The 22,774-nt window shown below is 56.9% G+C and overlaps 1 protein-coding gene across 11 annotated transcripts in view; it reads right to left on the minus strand.

Moving 5' to 3' along the window:
* The window catches only part of LOC138686197 (protein CEPU-1), a 350,752-nt gene that overhangs the window by 8,362 nt on the left and 319,616 nt on the right, over positions 1–22,774 (minus strand). For all 11 annotated transcript variants that reach the window (XM_069788155.1, XM_069788159.1, XM_069788163.1 and 8 more), the window contains 2 exons: positions 21,239–21,364; positions 576–710 (listed from right to left, as the gene is read on the minus strand). In XM_069788155.1, the coding sequence (XP_069644256.1) occupies positions 576–710; positions 21,239–21,364 (261 nt within the window). The remainder of the gene's footprint in view (positions 1–575; positions 711–21,238; positions 21,365–22,774) is intronic.

A 22,774-nucleotide genomic window follows, 5' to 3' on the forward strand; every position in this document is an offset into this window, starting at 1 on the left:
GCCGCTCCGGTGCTGCCGTCTGGGGGTTTTTGGGCTCACGGGGGACCCCACGCTGTGGCCCGGCGAGGGCTTCTCTGAGAAGTGGAGACCCCTGGCTCTCGGGCAGCACATGTGCCCCCATGCTAACCCCGAGCAGCTGAAGGGGTGGCTGGAGAGGGGCAGCCAGAGAGGTGTGTAGGAGGGTCTTCACCTCTGTCTCCGAGCACGAAATATGCCACTTTCTTCCTTGCACCCTTTCTTTCTCTCTCTCATTTTTTCTAAAGGAAAAAAAATTCCTATTTACTGCTCACTTCTCTCCCCTCCCCAGAGGCTATCAGCAGAGCGTCTCACCATGAGTGGAAAACCCAGGTGGACGGAGATGGCTGAGGAGGCGGTGGTGCAAAAAAACCACGGAGCTTGAAAAGAAGGGGAAAAAAGGGCAAACCACCACCCACTCAGAAAAACCGCTGCCGCCCGTCTCGCTCCGGGACCCAAAGGCTGGGGTTGCCCCACTTCCCACCGCCAGCGTCCCATCCCCTCGCGGGGCAGCACGGCGACCCTGTCCCCGTCCCCCGACGCCCCCCCGGGCTACTCACAGTTGACGGTGACTTTGACTCGCTGGACGACGGGCGCCGCCACGTCGTTGGAAGCGCTGCACTCATACTCGCCCGACTGCTCCCGCGTGATGCCCGTGATCTCCAAGTACTCGTCCTCACTGATGAAGCCCACGGCTGCAGGGGTGGAGGGAGAGGGCCATGAGTGACCAGGAGGTGCAGCGAACCCATGCCCACCGGTTAGTCAAAATCTGCAACCGTGTTGTGCTGCCCTAGGACGCCCACCCTGCAAGGCCCAGTCTCGACACGCTCACATGCCCGTGCTCCCGAGAAAACCCCTGCCAGAAAGGTGTCCACAAGCACCGGACCTCCACGGCGGCCCCAGCCCCACCGAGAGCATCACTTGCCGGTGATGAGGTCCCCAACGCGCGCGGGGCGGGCGAAGCAGTCCTCGACAAACCTGCGCCCTGCTATGATGACCCAAAATCATCTTTCCTTGGCGTATGCACATCACACCCCACCCTCCTGCCGGGAGGCACCGCTGGGCTCGGCTGGCTCTACGTAGACACCTCTAATTTTTCAGCTTCGATTAACTCACAGCCACTTTATGCCCATTAGCCACGGCGCCAACATCCCCCTTCGGCCGAAATGCTTTGTCCCTGTGCTGCTCCAGGCTCGTTTCTGCATTCCCCACAGTGGGCTGCGCTCGCAGCTCCTGCTTTCGCTCGAAGCCGGGCAGATGCGTTCAGCAGCCTTTCCTTTCATCCAGCATCTTACACCCCCTCCACGTTCCTTCCAAGAGCTCACTTTGCTTCAAAGCGCTCCCGCAAACCCACGGCACTCGGCCGGCAAGGCGCAGGTGTTGGGCCATGATAGTCTCCGGGTTGACGGAGATTGTGGCGTGACAACAAACACAGAGTTAAATAAAGAGATCCAGCTATTAGGACGTGTCCACCGCACGTCCTGGAGAAACGCCGAACAAATGGCGCGAGGGGGTTTTCAACAGGCCCCAGACGGGATGACTTCCCCCTTCCTTTTGTTTACGTCTCCCCGTCAGATCTCCTGCAGCTGAGATGCTGTAATTACCGTGCAAAGCATCTCGGAGACCGGTGTCACGCTTAATATTCCTATAAATTTTAAACGGTAGTCCTCGGTACATATGTGTGGCAATCGGTGTCATATTTTAATTAGGCTTGCCCTACACCATCTGAAATTAATAATAGCTCGAATTACCAGTGTAATTTATAAATTAACATCGCTGCAGCATTAGGAAATAAATTAGCTCTGGACAGCTGTTTCTGGGAGCGAGTGCCAACGGCGGAGAGGCCGAGCGCAGGTCCCCGGTCCCCGGGGAACGCGGCAAGCTCGGCCAGCGGAGCCGGGTGATCCCACGCTTGCCCTCGCTCCCCGACTGGCTACCGCCGTCTCCGCGCTAGCGTGACCCGATGGGTCACGGCTCACCGCGCTCGACCGGCCGACCGTCTGCGTCTTCGCTCCTAACAAAACGCGGGCAAAACGTACGCGCGGGAGGCTCCCGTCGGGGCGCGCGCCGCCCGCGTCCCGCCGGCTGATACTTTTATAGCGTCTCTCCCCGCAGTACATAAATAACGAGCGCGGTCACGCGCTACCGCCCGCCAAGGCGGCCATCTGGAAAGCACGCGTACGTGGGGGTTTGCGGATGGGGTCCCGAGCCGGTTTCCATAACGCCCCTGCACGGCTCGACACGGCGAGCTCCTGCGGCGAGCGCTCCGGGCATCCGCTGGGATCCTGCTGCTGGGATGCCGGGTGCCGCCGCTGTCGGCTCAAGCTAAGTGCAAATACGCTCCGCCGCAACGAAACCGCGCCTTGGCTCTCCCCCGTGACAGACCTCGTGGCGGCCACCTCTCCACGGCAGCCCTGGGACTTGGCATGTCCGCGGCTCCCTCGCACATCCGCACGCTCGGCAGCCGAACCGAGGACCCCGCGGACGCATCCCGCCGTCCCGGGTGGGTCTAACTGGGAAGGCGGCCCCGCGCCGCCCTGTGAGATTTCGGAAAGGGGCGAAGCGAGTTTTCCAGCGCAACCTGCCGGGACAAATTGCTGCCACCCACCCGCGTGCCCTCGGCCCCGCGCTGAAATGCCCTCCCAAGCAGCTCACGGTCCAAACGGCCGAGCACATCAGTACTTAGCAGAACCGAAGGGCAAGATACGAAGGCATTACCCCAAAATCAATATCCTTCGGAGACACAAAAATTGCAGCGTTACATCCACCAGGCGCTGCAAAAAACCAGGAGCGAGGGGGGAAGACAAAAAAATCCCTTTCACGGCTGACCTAGAATCGGCTTCTCTGTAGCACAGCGCTGCCTGCCGATAAAATAACGACACGACCGGCGGCCTTCGGATGCTCTGTGCACAAATCTGACTCGGGTTCGTGCAGAGCCTCCGATAACGTGCCGCTTCCCAACCAACCAAAGGCGGTTCCTTGAGCGCGCCGGAGCTGGCTCACACGCGGCAATAACGAGCTCTCGCCTTAGCAGGCGTCCCTGGTCCGACCTGCAAGCGAAGCGGTGTTTTCGAGCGCGTTTCGTTACCCAGCAAAAGGCTTCATTAAAGTAATTGCAAGGGGCGGCTTTCCACCCGCAAAAGGTCAGGAAATTGGGAAATGAAGGAAGCCTTCATAGCGCGGAAGTCTGATACGCGCACGTGGTAATTTGCTGACAGAAAGGCAGAGTGCGAAGAGGTCAGGGTGTTGGGGTCCGGAGCCCTTCATGGCGGCGCCTGTGGGATTTCGGCTACAGCCCGTCGACCCCAACGTGCGGAGCCCGTCCTGGACCAAAATGGGAGGCTTTGGGCCAGAGCTGACACCCGCTTTTGCCCTGAGCACAATCTGGTGTTGTTCATGCTCCGATGACGATGGCATTAGGAAGACCCTCCCTGCTAGAGGCTCCGGCCGGATCCTGCTTCCTTAGCGCCAGCTGTGGCATCTCAAGGAATAAGGCGACACGAGGGATCGCTGCCCCAAGGGCACCGCTTCACGGGACATCCGCCATGTCCCCCCCGTCCCCTCCCGCACAAGGGGCTTCACAGGAAAATCGGGTCCGTAAAGCTGCTTCGCCGCTGCCGGATCCCATGCTGGCCGAGGGGCAGACCGAGCGTAGCCGGCCAACCGCTCAGCTCCCTGGCCTCTGCATTTTTGCCTATTTATAATGGGAAGTCTTTTTGATAGTTGGACAAATCCCATTCATTAGTGACTGCCAGGAACGAGAAACCGAATAGACGGGACCCAGGGAGCGGGGCCAGGGTTAAGCAAACACAATCCCGAAGCGCAGACCTTGCTTTATAGAAAGCAACGGGGTGTCCATGTCACCGCGGCTGCTGGGGTCCCTCGGGGCTGGTGGGGCTCAGGAGGGACATTTATCTGCTCACCGGGTTGCACGGGGACACAGATGTTGCTTTGGGGGACCCTCAGCTCCCCTGACCTAGAAACAACGCAAGCCCCAGCCCAGATTTCGAATGGGCATTACTTTTCCAATCACTCTCACGTATATCGGGCCCTTTGGGATTGCTCCCACCGCTCGCTGGAGCTGGGCAACGGGCACCCAAATACCGTGGTCCCTACCTCCGAGAGCACCTGGAGCTCGGGGATGCTCGAGGTAGTGCTGGCCTGGGGCCCCGCAGCTCTGGGAGCTCCACCGTTGGTACCGGTCCCGCTCCGCCCAAATCGACGGTGGGAACTCTTCGAGGCTGTCTCTGCTTGAGCACAATTAGGAGCTGAAATATTGCAGGAATTAACGGGAGAGCTCTCTCATCTCCTCAGGAGCTAGAAAACTGCCACAGCCAGCACCCATCATCATTATTATTAATACTAAGAGCGTAATACAGGCCAGAAATGGAACGGCCACGGACTAGGCAAAAGCGTACTCCTCGCTCATCAGCCGAGGATGACAAACTATCCTGGCGCAAACCGGGGAGATGGAAAACCCGAGCCTGAATCCACCTGCTCGGCGAGTGGGAGCCTGTGCGCAGACCGCCACGTGCTCCATAGGACTTGCTCTGCCAGACCTGCATCTCTGCAGATCTCTGTAAAAAACCTCAGGGAAGGGGAAGCACGAGCACAATGGAGCAAGGGGGAAAACTCAGCCTGCAGCTGCAAAATAGCCAAGAGAGACTCGACACATAACGAATGGCCCACGTCATGAACAGAGCCGGGGAGCTCGGCAGCATTCGGTGTGGCATTCGGGAGCCTCCAGCCAGAGACAGCCGAGTGCCACGGCAGTGAGCAGCCCGAAATACAGAGGTAGAAATAACCGAACCACGTCTCTCACGTGGTGCAGATAAGCCACTGCAGGTATGTTAGAGAGACCGCTGTCACCTCATGCATCCCTCCTTGCCTTTCTCCATCCCTCACTTCTCTTCCTTTTCCCAGCCCGACTCGTCTCCCTTCCGCTTCCTCCTACCCGTTTGCTTCCATCGAGCCTCTGACAACATAACAACTCACCAGAAAGTGAACACGAGTTCCCAAATTAATTACGTGCTGCTGTCCCCTGGCTTGCCGTTGCGGCCACGCTCAGGTCTCGAGGACGCGTGGCTTATGGCTTTCCCTGGCTGAACACTGCGTGCCCGCCAGGCTGTTAAAAAAGCTTCGCTGAACAGCGAGCGAGGTGGGTCCCAGCACCGCCAGCTCTCCACCGCAGCATCCCGCAGACCCTACCAATGCCTCGCTGCGGCTCCTACCAGCAACCTGTGGTGCCCTGAGCGAGGCAGGCAGCACAGCTACCGTTATCGCTGCTGCGCACCACGCTAGCTCCTAAAGATCACGACCCTGGTGAAGTTTTCCCCACTCTGCGTGTCGCCTGCAGGCATCACAAGCACCCGCCGCGGACACCGTCGTCTCCTGTGAGAAACAGCCGCAAAGGGTCCAGAGCCACATTGCCCCGATTTCTGGAAGGCAAAGCATGGGAAAACAGACAGACGTACGTACAAGGCGGTGCAGGGATGACACGGACAAGACATCTCCGCGGCTTAGGGAGCCACACGACGTATCGCGCCAACCGGGGCAGCGCGGCATGCAGCGCCCGGCACCAACGGTGCATCTTTCACGCTGCCGTGTGCCCGTACCAACTCCCTGCGCCTCGGCGATCGAGGCGAGCCAGCCCAGCCGCCCAGGGCTGCGATATTTCCGCCCCTAAAGCTCAAAGGCGCGACCTCAGCGATCGTCCCGCAACGGGTTTGGTCTCTGGATGCCCAAAGTCCCAGGGCCGGTCCTGAGGCGCTACCCCGCCTGCTGCGTTTGCCGGGCACCGAACCGACTAGTGGGATCGGCCGGAGAAGGAGAATATTTTATGGAGATAATTTTATTAAAATGTTTACAACAATGCAGATATTGACATCTCAGTTCAATCAATAGCGCAATTTATTGTCCTTCAAGGTGAACATTAAGCCAAGCTGCCCATTAGTCAATATTTACCTCCAAGGTCTATAAATCTTTATACGGGCTTCAGCGGATGTTGACAGCGGCCGATTCCAGATAAGTAAAAGTAAGAGCGTGAAACATTGCTCCTTTTGGAGGTGAAATAGTAACTAGTTAATTACAGTCCCTACAGCGATTCCAAACTATCAATTTACGGCTACTTCTGGCAATAAACATTAACGTTGCGCAGTCTCCTGGCTCCGAGGGACACGCTAAAACCGAGAGCCATCTATTTCAAACGTCACGCCGATGCGGTAGCGATGGCCGTCCTTTAACAGTTTACAGTAAATAAATACAATGCACAAAGGCAATAAGAGCGAATTGCCGGCACCCGAGACCCACTTTACCTCTCCTCCGCTACGACAGCGGGCGGAAAAGCGCAGGGCGGGCGATTTAGTAGTGTTGCATGGGCAGCTCGGCTCCCGGCGTGCAAGGCAGGAGGCGGGGGAAGGAATCGCTGCAAACCCGGGCTCTTGAAGCAGGTAGGGCAGCCCCGGCGACGTGGGCAGAGAAGAGCTAAGGCTGCCTCCGGCACGTGCCCTGGCCTAAGATGGGGGAAGCACCTGCTTCACCTCTCATTAATCGGTATTACCTGCTCCCGACTGCTCAATTAACACACGCAGAACAAAGTTCAGGCAGTTCAAAAATTCCCTTTCCCGTTTTTGTTTGATCAGGCGAATGACACCGGCTAGGGCAGCTTCCCCTCCACGCACCCCCTCTTTCCGACTCCCTGGTGCTGGCTGAATGCCACCGCACTCCAGCAGAGAAGGATTGGGGGTAATTAACCTGCTGGAAATCATCCAGAGCAATCATTAAAAAAATGATTTTTTTTTAAGATTACCCTATCGACCCAGGCAAGCACAGCACGCTCCTCTCCTCCTCTCGTGATTATTACGTCCCCGTACCACAGGCACCAGCCCATCTCCATCTGCGACCCCCCCAGAGGAGCGACCCCTTTAGAAAGCGCACCTTCGGCACCAGCACACTGCGGGTACGTGGTGTGAACCGTCTCTTTTTCATTTCTTACAAGCCTTCAGAAGAAGGACCGTAACCCCAGAAACAGGCACGCAGCGTATCGGAGACTGCGTTGTGCTCCCAAAGGGCCAAGTCTCTCTCTTTTTGAAGTCTCCCGACGACGAGGAAAGACATCTCTCCTCTTGCATGTTTTTCCACATTAATTGGCACGTTTCCGTGGCCCGACGTCGCACAAAGCCCCGGGGGACGGCATTCTTGCCACCTGGTTTTCGCGTGGTGCTCAGGGCTGCGGGAGCTTTGCGGTAGCGACCTCCACTGCTGTGGCCCCGGGTCCCTCCTCATCCTTGCGCCCCGGAGGCGGCGACCAGGACTGACTGTGCCTGGTGTCACCGAGGAGAGGGGAAATATCCCGCTTTCCTTGTTCGTACCCTTCATTGAATTGGATTTGGCAGCACTTTCACAGCCAATTTCGCTCCATGCCCTCACGCGTGGCGGCACGGGCTGCGAGGGAGAGGGGCGGCCGGGGCTGACCGTCGCACTCCAGGTGGGCACAACCCGAGCGATAGATCAACTCTTGCCATAAAGTCTTTCCACTGCACCAGGATCAGCGTCCCCTCGTCCCCTGGGCCGTGGGAGCCTCTCCTCGTCCGTGGCCGCGCAGCACCACAGCTTCTCTTCTCCTCGCAACCGATTTGGGCGTAACGGGGAGCCGATGGTGCCTCATCTTTCTCCTCAAGACGCGACGGAGGAGCCTCCTGGGCGTGATTTTGGGCTGATGTGAGCAGAGGTGAATATTTCCGAAAGCCCCGTCGCTGGCTGCCTGCAAGCATGGGGACAGGACGCAGGGATTTCCACGGGTGCCCTTCGAGCGCAGCCACCGACTGGGAGCCAGCATGAAGGCTGTGGCTCTGCAGCCCGCTGCCAAACCTCTGCTCTTTGCTGCCAGGGACGACGTTTTCTTCAACTTTGTGCGCTGCTCGGAGCTAGATCTGAGACAGGACCCACCTTCGTGGCTGCGTTTGCTCAGTGCAAACCCTCGGTCAGCCCTGAGACCATGCTCGGGGCTCACCTGTCCTATGACAACTCAAATTTTTTAACTATTAAGCAGATGCACGTGACACGTCTCGCCAGTTGCCAGGACGCGTGCTTTGCGGAGACCCTCCAGAGGCCGCCGCGTCGCCTGCTCCTGGTCGCTTAGCCTATATTCACAGCCTATATAGCCTATAACCTGTATTTGCCATCCACTCCGCGGATGGCCAAAGCAAGTCGCGGGGAGCCGAAACGTGAGCGGGCTCCCCCGGCACGGCCACGTCGCTGCCATGCCCCGCGTCTGGGGTCAGGCCTCCCGCGCAAAGCTGCGCCGCAGCGTGCCGGGGGCGGCCGCCGGGTCCGCTCGCCTCGCCGGCGCTGGGTAACACGGCCGAGTCAATCTAGCTGCCCGTTACAGCACCATCGTGAAGAGTTTTTAGCTTAAAAGTCCTTGAAAGTTTCCCACTGCGACTCGTCAAACAAGATCTTTCTCAATTTTCTTCTCTTCTCTGCTAACAATATTTATACTCATTTCTTTTATTGAAATCTATCTGCCGCCTGTTCTATTAAAGCCACCTGAGTGGCAGCTCCTATTCTCCGGGAGCCCGCAGCCCATCTATTCTCCAGACAATGAGATACAAGCAGTCTATCTTCTATTGTGCTTCCCGGCCTTCGGCTCTCAAATCTTCCATCTCAAAAAGGCACGTCGGAGATGCCTCCGCACCAAAGGTCGGAATCCCAGGCTGCACGGGGGCTTCCCGGTGCCCGCCGGGCTCGCTGCCCTCCATCTCTGGGCGAGCATCTCCAGGGAGATGCTGCTGCGGTACCCGCGATCCCGTGGGGACGCTTCTCCCCCGTCCCCTGCGTGCCTCAAGTCGTCCTCGAACGTGGTTTGTCACCGTCGGGCAGCCACCACGCACGCACGGCTCGCCGCTGCCGGGATGTTTGCACGCCTCAGACGACTTATTTGTTACCGGGAATAAAAGAGGAGCGTTAAACCCTTTGTTTTCAAGAAGTACTTCCTTGGGAAATAAAAGGATTATGGAAATTAATATTTAAAGAAACAAAACAAAACAACTTGGGCACCAACCACCCTCGAACGAGGCTCTAATTTGGGAGCAAACGAGTCGAATAAAGAACGAGCCCTTTTATTTCAGGGCAAGGGAGAGCCGGGCCAGCTCGGAGGCAGCTCAGGGCTCGGCAAACTGGCAGCGGCCGTCCTCAGCCTTTCCCAGCCCCTGCCTCCTCTCAGGGCACCAGTAAGGATGCTGAGCCCCAGGAAAAGGTCTGGACGGCATGCACCACCCCGTCAGAGCAACCTGGCACCGGGAGGCACGGACACTCCTAGAAGAAAGGTGCCGAGCCACCGGCCCCGAGCCACTTCCCACGCAGTTCTTCTGTCTCCTTGCAGGAATGTGTGCAAAAGGCTCGCGCAAAACAAATATCGAGGCTCCCACGGAGCAGAGCCCTCTCCGGAGAGTTACTGATGAGACGGCAGCTCCGAGCACCCGCTCGAGCACCAACGCCACTCTTGGGGCACCTGAGCCACTCTTCTTCCCGTGCTTTCTCCTGCAACCTAAAGCCAGACCCTAACAAGCCACCCAACAAGAAGTCTTCTCTCTCCTTTCTTTCCTTACTCTTTCTTCCTCCCCACGATTTTTTCCGTGTTGCTGCTCGCAAGGTGAGAGAGGACAGCGTCACCAGAATGAAAGATTCTTCTGCGCGGCCTCTCCCAGCAGCGGCCCTAATTCATTTTTCATGGCCCCTTGCAGTGACAAAAGCCGCTGCTTCTCTCCTGTAAACGTGCGCCGTGCAATAAGTCAAAGCTGATGCGTGTTTTCCCCCTGGGTGCCGAAGCTGTGCTTTTGATTTAATTTGTCCCGTTGTTTGGCTCTCGGCCCTTGCCGGCAAGTTCCTTTGGAGGGGCGGCAAGGTAGGGCCCCGTACGTGTGGAGGGGCTGCCCAACAGATGGGGTACAGTGGGTAGCGTTTAAATAGTTTGCTGCAGCGATACCAAGATGTCGGAGAGCGAGAGAGGCTGCAGCTGGAGAAAATCGCCCAGACAAACACACGCATGCCGTTTGCAGGAGCGCCGCTCCTCAATTAAATCCTGTTGCGACGTGGCTTTCCTGGAGCCCATCCCATTCCCCGTGGCTTTCTCACCATCTCCAGGAGAAGCTGTGGCGCACGAGGCTTGGTGAGGAAAGAGGCGGCACAGGGAAACGCCGAGAAATGAGGTGCTCCTGCCTGCTATTTGCGGGAGTCTTGCAAAGCACCCGAAAAAACGTCACGGGACTCCCCAGCCGGGAGATCTGCCGCATCCCCTCTCAACCGCACGCCCCTGCGTGCGACCGGCATTGCTCTGCAGGCGAGAGCATCCCCGTCCCCAGCGAAACTCGAGGCTCCCTGCTTTCCTCCGGATTTGTGTGAAAAACAGCTGCTGGCGACCGGGCCCGTAGGGTCCCTCTAGCTGCAAATTTAAACCCAAAGGCTTTCTCCATAGGACAAGCTCTGAAGAAGCAATTGCAATCCAAAGCGTTAAATGGCTGTAACCTCAGTTAAGCTGTATTTCAGCCGCATTAAGAAAATATCCCTAGGATGGGAAGCAAATGGCATAATGGCATTAGAGTGAAAAAATAAGCAGCGAGTACCGGCTAAATCCGTCCCCAGTGCCAGCAAGAACTTACAGAGATCCGCGAAACTTTCCCTTCTCCCTGCGTATCCCTGCACGCGGCTCCTGGCAAGCCCAGATGCCGTCACTGCCACGGCTTTCTGCAAATGGGGGATATTTTCCTCCTCCCGGGACCTCCTGACCCCTCTTCACCCCCCCCGGAGCTCTCCGAATGGCGGCAGGGTGAAGCTTGCCGTCACCTCTCCATCATCTTTAGCCCGTCTTTATTTTTTCAGACACGCTATTTTCCAGCCCAGTGGCCTTGCTCTGTCCCTCGTGTTTTATGGCACTGACGTCTCCATTTCTGGAGGATCATTCGCAGTATTATGGCTTATCGAGAGAAGCCGGGGAAACACATGGGCAGCGAGATAGACGGGCTTGGCTCGGCGCAGCCAGGGGGTATGGGGGACTGGCGAGGATGCCATGAACCTGGGGAGGAGAGATGGGGAGCAGGGGGCCATGCCAGAAATTGCAGGGATGGGTGGTGCTGGCCTCCGGGCACTGGAAGGTACTGGGAATGGGGAGAACGGAGACTGGGCTGAGCCCCCTCACTCGAGCCCATCGTCCCCTCTCCAGGCCTCCCTGTGGAGGTAATGGCCCCAGTATGGGCACTGGGAGGGGGACAAGAGGCATTGCTCTGCAAGGGAAAAGCCATTTTAAATATCAGCAGTGTATCCCAGGAAAGGGAAAAACCCATGGGCTATGGCATTGCTCTGGCTTTAAATTATACTGTAGAAGGATAAAAATAAAAGAGAGGAAGACAGAGAGAGACACCGGGACGAAAAAAAAATTGCCATTGTTTTACCAAGCAGATGGGAAAGTTCAGGGGATCAGAATAAGACTATTATTATCTTGACTTGACTGAGAGAAGATGGGAAAGGAAGAGACATTTTTTCTCCCTGCAGTGAGGAATGCTGTGGCAGAAGTCATTTCAGCAAAGAGTCGGAAGGAAACGGTGCCATCGGCTCTGGGTGGCACCGGACTTATCCCCATGGCCTGGGCACAACACTGGGATTTGGCTTTTTGTCCAAAAGCAGCGACGCCGCATCACACGCCGCTATTGCAGGGACGGGGCGGCGGGCAGGGGAGGGGTAACCGGGGCACACATCCCTCGCCGCCTCCAGCTGCGGCATCGTGCCAGCTGTGCCGCCAGATGTGCCCGCTGCCAGTGGCACTGCAGCTGTGGGCACCCCTCCGTGGCACCGCCGGCCCCGGCGCAGGCTGCCTGGCAAGACCACCCGCCCCAGCTACCCAAACTCCTGCTGCCCCGCCCCAGAGCGACCGTTCCAGTTGCTACAAACCATTTAAAAATACACTAAATACACAACAAATCTCCCCGCTTTTCCTGCTGGCCGCGTAACCACGAGCAAAACGTGATTTCCCTACCGCTACCACCGCCCCTGGCCCCAGTTCACATGATAAGCACTTCTTCTGCGTGTGCGCGACGATGCCCGCGACTCCGGGGCTACTTGCCGTCGTTCTTTAGCTTGGTACAGGGCAGCCAAGCAGCTCCGGCTTGCGAGCGCCCTTCAGCTCCTCGCCCCTACAAATGCAGCAGCGTTTCTCAGCCTTGTCAGAAACAAGGAAAATCTTTCTACCCATGTTCAGGCTAAGGGAAGCGCGCAGCCCCGAAGCCCACGGCGCTGGCTGAGCGTAGATGGCAACAACTGATTGACAAACCGGAGCAGGCGCCAGGGCAACATCTTCCCTGCCAAGTATCAAGGTCACGGGACAGAGAAACGAGGAGGTAGAGCGCAGGTCTGCTCCGTCGGAGCATCCTTCACCAACCACGTCCCTTCTTGCGGCCAACTTCTTTGCCGCTCCCCGACTTTTCTCCCTTTCCCTCCAGCGTATTTTGCATGGTTTCTTTCTCTCCTTCCCCCTTCCCTCTTCCTCTCTCCACCACGTGGTCCTTCCCTCGGTCCCTAGACCTCGCCTCGTCACCTTCCCTTGTCCGCACCCACCTCTCTCCCGCACCCCCGGGACGCAGAGAGGGCCTGGCAACCTGCCCCGCCTAATCCCACGGCTACCGACTCCTCGGGCACTTAATATTCACGACAGAGAGAAACATTTCACGGCAAATTGGACGCACATTCAACTGGAAATGGAAATTTTATGAGTCTTCTCACTCCGCGCCGCAGATTACACCAGCTGAGAAAACATGGAAGCAAATGAACAACCTGTGAACTGTGAAGTATATTAATAATGAAATCACAGCCCGGGAAATGAAGGCTTTATTCTGTTTATATTCTGCTCCATTAATAGAGAGCGCTCGCACTAGCTCCACCCCATTAGCCGGCAATCTGCGCCGAGGAAGAGTGCGAGGACGGCAGAGTAATGGCAGTGGGGGGGGGGAAATCTCCCTCCCACTGGGGCAAGCTTCACAAGGGCAGGAGTTCAGCTCAAAGCACCCCAACGGACGGCGTGGGCACGTGAACGCTGGGGACGCCTTCAGCTTTGGTGCCCTGCCCCATGCAAGCTCAGCAAGCAGAGCAGAAGGGAGTCAATGCCGATGCCGGGAAAAAGAAAGGTGCGACTCTGGGTGGAAATCGGCTCCGACACCACCAGAAGCCCCCCAGCGAGGTGCCGGCACTGGGAAAACCATCCACGTGCAGCCTCGCGGCAGAGCCGTGCTCCCTCCCTGTGCCGCTCGACCCCATCGCCCGCCTGCTGGGGTTTCAGCATCTCCACCACCTCTCCGGGCATCCTTCCCACCCCTCGTCACGATGTCCCGACCCTCCGGGGACGGAGGTACCCCCGCTCATGCACCCGCAGCCCCGAGGCCACGCTGATGGCCGCAGCATAGCAGCGCCAGGCTGAGTCGGGCTAGCGGGGCTCGGGCAAATAAATATTTCAGTGCTATTCCCCCAAGCCCAGCCCTGCCCTTGGCTCGGCAGACCTGGGCCGCGTGTGAGGCAGCCCGGCTGGGCTCTCTCCTCCCCAAAAACAACTGCGGCGGCTTATGCAAAGCACATCACGGGAGCTAAAAAGAGCCGGAGCCGAGTTTTCTATAGCTGAAGCGACCCGGCGTTGACAGAATGGGGACGCGTTTCCACAGCTCAGATTTTTATAATAATACCTCGGGGGAGTCGCTGGCAAAGTTTGGCCCAAATATAATTAGTTTGCACAGCTATTAGGGGCTGATAAAAGGTTTTAATTTGCGCAGAGATCTCTCGAATCTCAGACACTCCCGTCCCTTGCTCTTCCCCATGCCAGCTGAACGAAAGGCGAGTCCCAGGCAGGGAGCGAGCCGCTGACACAAAGCCACACATTTACCGGGGAAGGAGGGAGCCGCGCTTGGTGCCGGAGAAAATCCAGCAAGGCGACACCAGCGACATGTTGGGTTTTGTCCACCTCGTCCCACCACGCCGAAGAAATAACTAATGTATCCCCTTCTTCCCGTGGTCAACCGAGGCATCACTGGGGATGGAGAAAGGATGCCGGCGCGGGCAACGCTACCGGTGGTGTCAAAATCACCGTCTCCGCACAAATCTGGAGCGCGGGATGCTCGGGCGGGGGGCAGCGAGAGCCTTACCCTGGGCAACGGGAGCAAACAGAAACTTCCCCGCTGCCCTAACCCAGTCCTGGCGCCGACGCCACTTCGCACACGCAGGGCCAACGAGATTTGTCACGCCAACGGGTCGGCTCGGGAGCGAGAAAAAGAAATCTCTGGCATTCTTCTTAATACGGCTTTGTACGGGGTGCCAGATCCCTCGCACCGGGCACGGCAGCAGCACCGATCGGGGCCTTTTGTGAGACCACAGTGGGTCTCACCTTTGCGGGAAAAGTAGCCAGTGACCGACAGGATAAGCCAAAGGATAAAAGTTGGGGGGGCGGGCAGAGATGCCCGCTTTTGCCCCCCTGGTAGGGCAGTAACCGGTGGCACCGCTTCTCCACGAGAGCAACTGGCCTGCCCACTTCCCCAGGTAAGGAGTCGAGCACGCTCTGTCTCCAGCGAGAAGAGAAAGCGTGACATTGCAAAGCTATGTTTAGGGAATATGCTGAAGCAGAGAGGTTTTTTTCCCCCCTTTTCTTTAGGGAAAGACATTGCCTCCGCTGTAGCTGGTAGGGGCCTTGTTATTTTTGTACCAAGATGCGTATTTCAAAGGCAGCTATGCCAAATATGCAAACAAATCAGCTCGGAGAGTTCATTTCTACCACGCGGGGAATCAAAAAATATTACTTTTATATATACCTACGCATACGAGTACATAATCCCCCATTGCTTAGAAAGAGCAGGAGGAATCAGGGCACATCAGTGGAGGGGAAACACTAAAAGGAGCTACCCGCAGCCAAGTGCTTAGCACGTGGCACGCTAACCGTGTTTAAGTCGCTCCTTGAGGAAGGCAAACCCTGGAGCCTGTGATGCAATGCCACTGGATCCTGGCTCCTGCTGGGCCAGATCCTCTTCCCACGGGAGCCGACGGGGAAGCTGCTGGCGCTCAAGGGGCTAAATATTCACCCTGCTCCTGGCACGATCCCGTTGCCGGTCGTGGCACACATCCGCGTGCTTGGCGAGCAACCCCTGGTGATGCCAGCTGCCGGCTTTTCCTTCATCGCGACCGTGCACAGAACTAGTGTCCATCTCAGAGTCCCGCTTCTCCAAGAGCACTGCAACCTATTTATTCCCATCCCACGCGACGCAAACCGAGCCAGCCCGCCGGCGACCCTTTTCCCGGCCGATCTGTCCAGCGCGCACCGATTAAGCCCGCGTCAAAACCAGTGGCAGATTTACAGGTTAACAATGATTTAGTGGAGCGCACCGCAGCCAAATTAATGCCGGCTATAATGTAGTTTACCTCATTAAACAATGCACACCAAGATCCTGTCTGTTGTAAAACAATTGGTCTCTGAAGCCTAGTGTTCATCTTCCAGGGTTGCTGGGAGATAATAAATGGGTAATATTCCGGCGATAATGGTAATGGAGTCACGGCTCAGAGCTAATATTATGGCAAAGCAGTAATTATTTCAACAGTAAACAAGGGGACGGTTGAGCTGCTGACAGGATTGGAGCCGGTTGAAATGCTTCAGTTAATTTAGCTGGAGCCCAGGCCTGCAACCGCCTCCTGGAAGGAGGACGAGGTGCTCGGCCACCGAATGAGTCGGACGAGCCTCCGCGAGACACCCAGCCACCGCGAGACCCGGGGGGACGCACGCAACGGGGTGAGGCGGGACGTCACAGACGGCACGGTGGCCAAACCCGACCCAACGCCGCAGCTCGGGGCTGGCTCTGGGCTCCACCATATGGCCACAGGAGGAGGACTTGCTTCCCTTCTTTGAGGCACCACTTGCGTTGGCTCACGCAACGTCTCAAAAGGAGATAAGAGAGGGCGCAGGAACGCGAGACCCGGGATGAACGCAGAAGCAGCCTTACGCAAACCATTCTGCTCTCTCCGAGAGATAGTTCCCCATTAAAAGGACCAGCAGAGAGCACGGCTCTCCGGTCTGAAGTTAACTAGGTGACTCGAGGCAGTTAAAGGGAGCAATCTCACGGGACGCTGAGCTGATCACTGTGAGGGACGAGGTGGCACGGAAGCAGGCAGAGATTTTCCCACCCCAGTGGATCCCCCTTCTCTCTGTGCCTCCTGGCCGGGCTGCAAATCTGATGTCCGACCTACAGATAGCCCCTGCCTCCTGTCCAGAGAGGATCCTGGAAAGACGAAGACAACAAACAATGTGCTTAATGGACAAACCTCCGAGAAGGGAGGACGTGTCCCCTTCCCAGGGACAAGCAACTCTTCAAGCTGTATTTTTTCTGCAGTTGCTTGTCCTCTTGTTTTAAGCCCCGCCAAGAGCCAGAGAGAATCAATATATCCAAATATACCGGACTTCTCCCAGAGTCCCTTCGCTGGTTTGCTGCTGATGTATAGACAGATGATCTCACGAGACTTCTGCCACGTTAGGGCACCGTGTCTCATCTATCTTAAGTGCGCATACGAGCTGCGATTACTACTGCAGCTGAGTGCCTCACGTCTTGAATGTATTTATCCTCCCGTCGGTCCTGTGAGACGAGGGACCGCTATCATACCTCTTCCAGGGAGGATGCAGAGGGCCGCGGAGGTTAAACGGACAGATTAGAGAGGATATCGGGGATGTGGCAATGTCGGCATCCTCCGAGCATCTCCCCCGTCTCGTGCCTCTGCTTGGCGAAGCACCGAGGTGGCACCTACCCCACAAATCACGGCTCGGACTCGGCTCAGGACTCCGGCACCGCCCAGGATCTAGCTTTCAGCACCCAGCCTAATCCCGAGATTAATGAGAGATTCCTGCTATAAAGACCTCTCGATCGGACCTCTTCCGAGTGAATACACCATCAAGCCAAACCATAATGTTTTCCTACCCTGGCAGCCGCCGTCTGAAGCTTTACACCAGAATCTGTCATACTAAAGCGATAATCAAAAAGCAATTAAGACAAAACCATGGCAGAAAAGTCCATCAAGGGTCGTTAAGGATGACGACTTGGATGCAGCCTCTGGCTCGGGACGTCTGCGTGCAGCAGACCGGCGCCGGCCAGGCAGAGGAGCCAGTGGAGGTATCTGCATGCACGCACCTAGTTTTTACACCCTTTCCTCGCGCCCCTGGCACCGTCACGGCAGGATGACCACACTGCAGAGCCCTCGTTATCATTACAGCTAAGCCATGCCTGCTCCTCCCAGGCCAGAGGCTGCTGAGCTCTCGTCCCTCCCGGGAGAGCCCTCACTTCAATTCCTCGGCAAGTTTCTCGAGCTTAACGGGAGGCGTGACGAGTCTCACATCTGCAATGTGGATAAATATCCCCCGGTTAGCTCGACACAGTGCCACTTGCTCTGCTAGTGAGTGGCTCCGCACGTTCTGGCGTTGCCCTGCGCCCGGCAGCTCGGGACACCGCGCTCTTTCCTAGCCAAGAGGAGCCAGCCTTGGTCTGCTGAGAGGTGAAAACCTGGCAACATGGCAACCACCATGACCCCATCAAAATTACACCAAAAAATAAATAAAGAGCCCAGTAACTATGGAAACACCCGAGCAACCCAAACTAGACGATTAACTAGAAGACCTCTCCAGTTTATGGATGGCATCGCCCTGCGAGGCTGGGGAACGTAATACATCCAAAGCCTCGGAAACAAAGAGATGCTCGGCACCTACAGGTGCAAACAGGAATGTGCGTGGGCATGCGCAACACCGCCTTTCGGACCCCGGCGTCCAAGTCCTCTGCAGAACCTACGTGTCCTCCGGAAAGATGCTGCCTTCGTGCTGGATGTTATACCCGGACCATGGTTATCTACATCCTTCTGTCCCTCTTCGCCCTCCTCCCTCCCTTCACCCTGCTGAGGACGCCTCTCTCGACTGCCATCCTAACGGTCTTGGCATCGCAGGGGTGCCGAGGGAGGACGGAATCAGCTGGAGCATCCGAGCCCAGGGCAGAGCCCCGATGCAGTTAAAGCCTCCTCCGCCGAGGCAGAAGCAGCTGCGACTACGCCGGCTCCCCTCCTGTTCCACCTCAACCTGTTCACCTGCGTCAACAGGAGTTGCTGTGGGTTAGTGCAGCATTACTGGGAGGGGAAATAAAGGACAGAGAGGGGTGAGGCAGAGGGACGGAAGATAGGCTGTAACGCATCTCGGTTGGGCCGGCCGCGGGTTCGCAAAACCCTTCTCCAGAGCCAGCGTCCTGCTTTTGCTCGCGGCAGGAGGAGGATGAGGATGGGCACGGGTAGGGCCAGCCACCACGCAAGACTCTGAGCAGGCACAGAGGCACCAACAGGGCCGGCACTCGTGCGATCACCAGCAGAAAACTCTCTTGCTCAGGTTCACTCGGCTCTCGAGTTACACAGCAAATATGCTGTCCTCGTCCAGGCTGCAGGGAACTCTTCCAGCCCCCAAACTAAACAGAGCCTGAAAAGCAGGCTTAACGGTTCCCATAATGTGACAACAGCTGCAGACGTGAAAATTCAGCATAGCTTACCAGACCAAGCCACTAAACGTATATCGCACTGGACCGGAGCAATGCACGGGCAAGAAAACAGCCGAGCGGTCAAGGGAGCTGCAAGTGGCCAGAAAAGGGTCTCGAGTGAGATTGGTCACGGGGGAGCTGGGCTGCTCTCGGTCTAAATCCTCTGAAGGACCCGACCGCATGGTCACCCTGTAAGCAACCGCTCTCATTTGCTCCATTTCCCACCGAGAGTTGCACAGTAGGCTTGCAGCTGCCAAGAAAATAATAAAGCCCGTGAAGTGCCTTCACACAGAGGAGCACTCACCGGTGTAAGCATGGGGACCGGCTCCTTCGGCTACTGGTCTGTCTGTGCCTGGCACGGACGGCGCTATCAAAGCCTCTCCCCGGTGACATGGGCGAGAGCTGCTTACCCATCTGCTATGTAAACCCTTAAATTATGCACCAGCTTTCCCTTAACTGATTCTCCCTCGTCCCTTTTCTCCACCACTCCAAGCGAGACAGAGAAAGACGGCGAGAAGGAACAGGAGGCGGCTCGCTCGAGACTTCCCCGGGGATGAGCGGCGAGGCAGACCTACAACCAAGAGAGGGGCTGGCAGCTAGCTTGGGGTCCCCACTCACTCCTGGCTCTCCAAATTAGAGTCCATCCTACTAGAGAAAGGATTACGGTCTCGGCATCTGCTGCAACGCCTCCGTGCACCTGCCCTGGGGCTCTTACTTCGGTCCCCACGCTTCCGATCCTCGTCTCTCCTATGCGCACCGAATGCAAAATGGAGAAGCAGAGGTCCTGCTCGGTGGCTTGGCAGACCCAGAGAGAGAAACAGAAGAGCCGCCTACGGAGACGGGCAGGCACCGAAGCCGTCTCGGCCCACCTCTGGGGCTCAGCACCCTCCATCAGCAGGAGGCCAGACTCAAGTAAATCTCTGTGATCATTTGTTCCCTTTGAGTTTTGAAAGCAGAATGCCTAATCATGGCCAAAATCAGGTAAGAGCGGCTGCTGCAAATTACACAGCGCCACAGGTAATTTCTGATTAGCTCACTCTTCCTCTCCTGGTGCATCCTCAGTTTCCATAGCAGCTAAGTCCTAAGTAAAATGGAAACATCTGGTTCAAGCGCAGGTAAAGATTCCCTGGGGAAAGAAACCTGCTGGATGGCAGCAAACACAGAAAATAGCCCTCGCAAAAGAGAGAGGCGTCGTAAGCCGGGAGCCTGGTTAGGAGAGGATGGATGGTGTGCGGGAGAAGGCAGCAAGGGGCACGGGAGTGGGAGAGGAGGGTCCTGGGGGACCAGGAGGGGATGCGGGAAGGAGAGCGGGGCTGCGGGGAAAATGAGACGCATGTGAAAAATAGGTGGCGAGGAGGTCGAGCGAGACAAAAACACATTGTCAGGGTAGACAAGAGGAAGAGGAGAAAGAAAAAAGGCTTCAAGGTGGGAGTGCACGGACCGCCTCAACCATGGTGACCGCTACAGCAACAGCAACTTTGATGCCACGGATAGGAGCTCGGGGCTGGAGAGGAGCACCTGGATCCACACCCTGCAGATTTTATCCATTGTTCATCCATGCCCAGACCCCGGCTGAAGGCCACCGTCTCGGAGGCACGACCACCTAAGGCAGATTGGCTGACATGCGCACCGGGGCAGGGGGGAACAGTTTTTACAGAGGCTTCTGTCAAGGGAAGGGGCCGAGATGCTGCCAACTCGGCTCGCTCTCTGCCAGGGCTATGGGGAGTGATGGATCCAGCCCAGCAGTTTGCTACAGAGCAGACAAATAGCAAAAAATCAATGGAGCCGCACTGAGACGCCGCAGCCATCGTCAGGCAGCTGAACAGAGAGAGCAGACGCGGCACCATCCATCATTGCTGCTGCCGCATCGTCTCCTTCGGCTGCCGGACAGCCCGGCCGGGGCATCCCCGAGAAGAACTCGAGGCAGTTGCCTGGGACAACAGCCCACGTTGGCAAAACCTCAGGGGAAAAATGACCGAGGTTGAACTGAAGTGCTCAGATGGGATCAGGGGATTGGAGCCAGGCACTGCCCCTTGGGCAGATGGCTCATCCCACCAAAAACCCCCAGATCTCAGCCCCCGCTCACTGGGGAGAACCTCGCAGCCACCCGGGAATAACAGGGCAGCAAAACGCAAAGCAGATGCCAAACAGCAGCTGGGAAACGGTTAATATATGCTCCCGAACGGGCACATGTGGGAATTTGCTTCCCAGCAGTCGCACCCACGCGGTTCTGCTCAGGTTTTGCTTACCAATTAACAAGGCCACCAATTAACAAGGCCACCAATTAACGCTTTGTGTGTTTTCCTGCTCATGGGCTCTATTTACAGTGCTCCTTTGAAGCGACGTGCGAGAATTCCCTGAAAACTTTTCCCTGAAAAATAGGGCTGGACAAAGCACGTTCGATTCTGAAGCGTGACAACCCCAACCTGGTACCTACTGCCAGTCCTCTGCACAAGCAAAACCGTAAGCTCCTCTCCCAGGCCAGCGAGGTGGATGTTTCTCCCCCAGAGTCATCAACTCCTGCATTAAGTCACATCTTTTCGGCGCACATCACCTCCTCCGTGCAAGTGAAACGCCACGCGAACCAGCCAACGACAGCTCGCGAATGCCGCTGTGCCCTTCCCAGAATATTTCTGGTAACGTTTGGCTCTTACCTTTGGGCGAGATGTGTCTCCAGGTGATTGTTGGATCTGGCCTGCCTGTGGCTATGCAAGTGAGGCTGACGTTGCCACCCTCGTTGATGGAGATGTCAGAAGAGATCTCGGTGATTTTCGGAGACACTGCAACGACACAAAGAGGGAAATGAAAATGCAACTGGTTCTGCTCCAGCCCAAATCTCAAGACGTGGGTGAAAGAGACTGAATTTCCACCTCGACAACCTATGCGGTAGCCCATCAGTCTCATCTGACTTGACAGGAACGTGCAGAGGAAAGGGGGGGCAGAGAAGACAGGGCTGAAGCGGGAAGAAATTGTAGCCAGAGGGGATTCAGTCATTTTAGGGAGGCTCGAGACAGCTCCTCCTTAGCACCTCTGTGCCGCGCGAGATGATAATTCCTCCCCACCCCGCTTCCAGGGCTCATCCCATCCTCCCAGCCACGACAAACCCTTTCCAGCAGAGCCGCATCCGACTGAGAAAACACCACCCCCCCCCGCTTCAAACTCCCCCAAAGGCAGCAGTCGCTCCTGGCGCAGCAAGAGCCCCCAAAGCACGCACGTTGGCTTGCAGCTCCTTCCGCAGCTGCGTAGGCTGTCGTCCCCTTGCAACCAGAAAAGCACCGAAAGGAGCTGGGCACGAAGACGCCAAGTCTACCGGGGAGCCTCTAAGGTCTATCACGGTGGAGAGGAAGGGAAATTTAATCGTGATGAAAGCAAATTTAATTGGGATGAAAGCCATCCTGCTGCATTGGCACCGCCGTCACCGATGCTCAGGAGCAGGTCAGATATGAGGGGCCCAGACCCAAAGAGAGGACACACGTATGGGACCGGGGGTGACGAGAAGGGAGGCAGAGAAGAAGGGATGAGGAGCGAGCAGGGAGCGCTCGGCCCCTGCTGCTGCGCGAGCGGAGGGCGCGCTGCGGCTGCCAGGAAGGGCTGGGGTTTCTATAAGCTCTGTGGCAGGGCTGTACGAGAAAAAACGATCGGCTGCTGTTATCAGCCTGCACCTGCAGAACATAATAAAGACCATCACCTTCCTCGGTTTATTTCTTTTTCAGGCCATTCTCCGGAGCCTAGCAGCGGATCGGCACCCTGCTGCGGCGCTTTGCAGGCGAGTCACAAATCACTTGCAAAGCATCCTGCTCCTTCCACCCTCCCTGGGAGAGCCCCACTCATCCATCCCCTTGAAGCTGCAGCCCAGACCATTGCAACACCCCTATTCCTGACTCGGACCCCACTCCCGAGCTCCCCTTCCGTGCCTTTCCCCACCTCCCAACACCTTCCCGGGGCTGCACGGAGGCGGAATGACTGCAATGGCCTTGCATGCGTTGCCTCTGCTGTGCAGGTAAGTAATTTATCGATCCGTAAAGCGCTTCGAGACGCTCTGGAAGGGATTATGTCATGCCAGTGCCGTGCAATAAAATAAAAAATGATGGATTTTTTGTGAACACGAGGGTGATTTAGGGTTTGTAGTTGGAAGTGTAGTTAAAGTACATTTTAAGTGGAAATCAAGGTGGGTAATGAATTATTCTCTG

The sequence above is a fragment of the Haliaeetus albicilla genome, chromosome 7 (genome assembly GCF_947461875.1).
Source record: "Haliaeetus albicilla chromosome 7, bHalAlb1.1, whole genome shotgun sequence".
Taxonomy (NCBI): Eukaryota; Metazoa; Chordata; class Aves; order Accipitriformes; family Accipitridae; genus Haliaeetus; species Haliaeetus albicilla.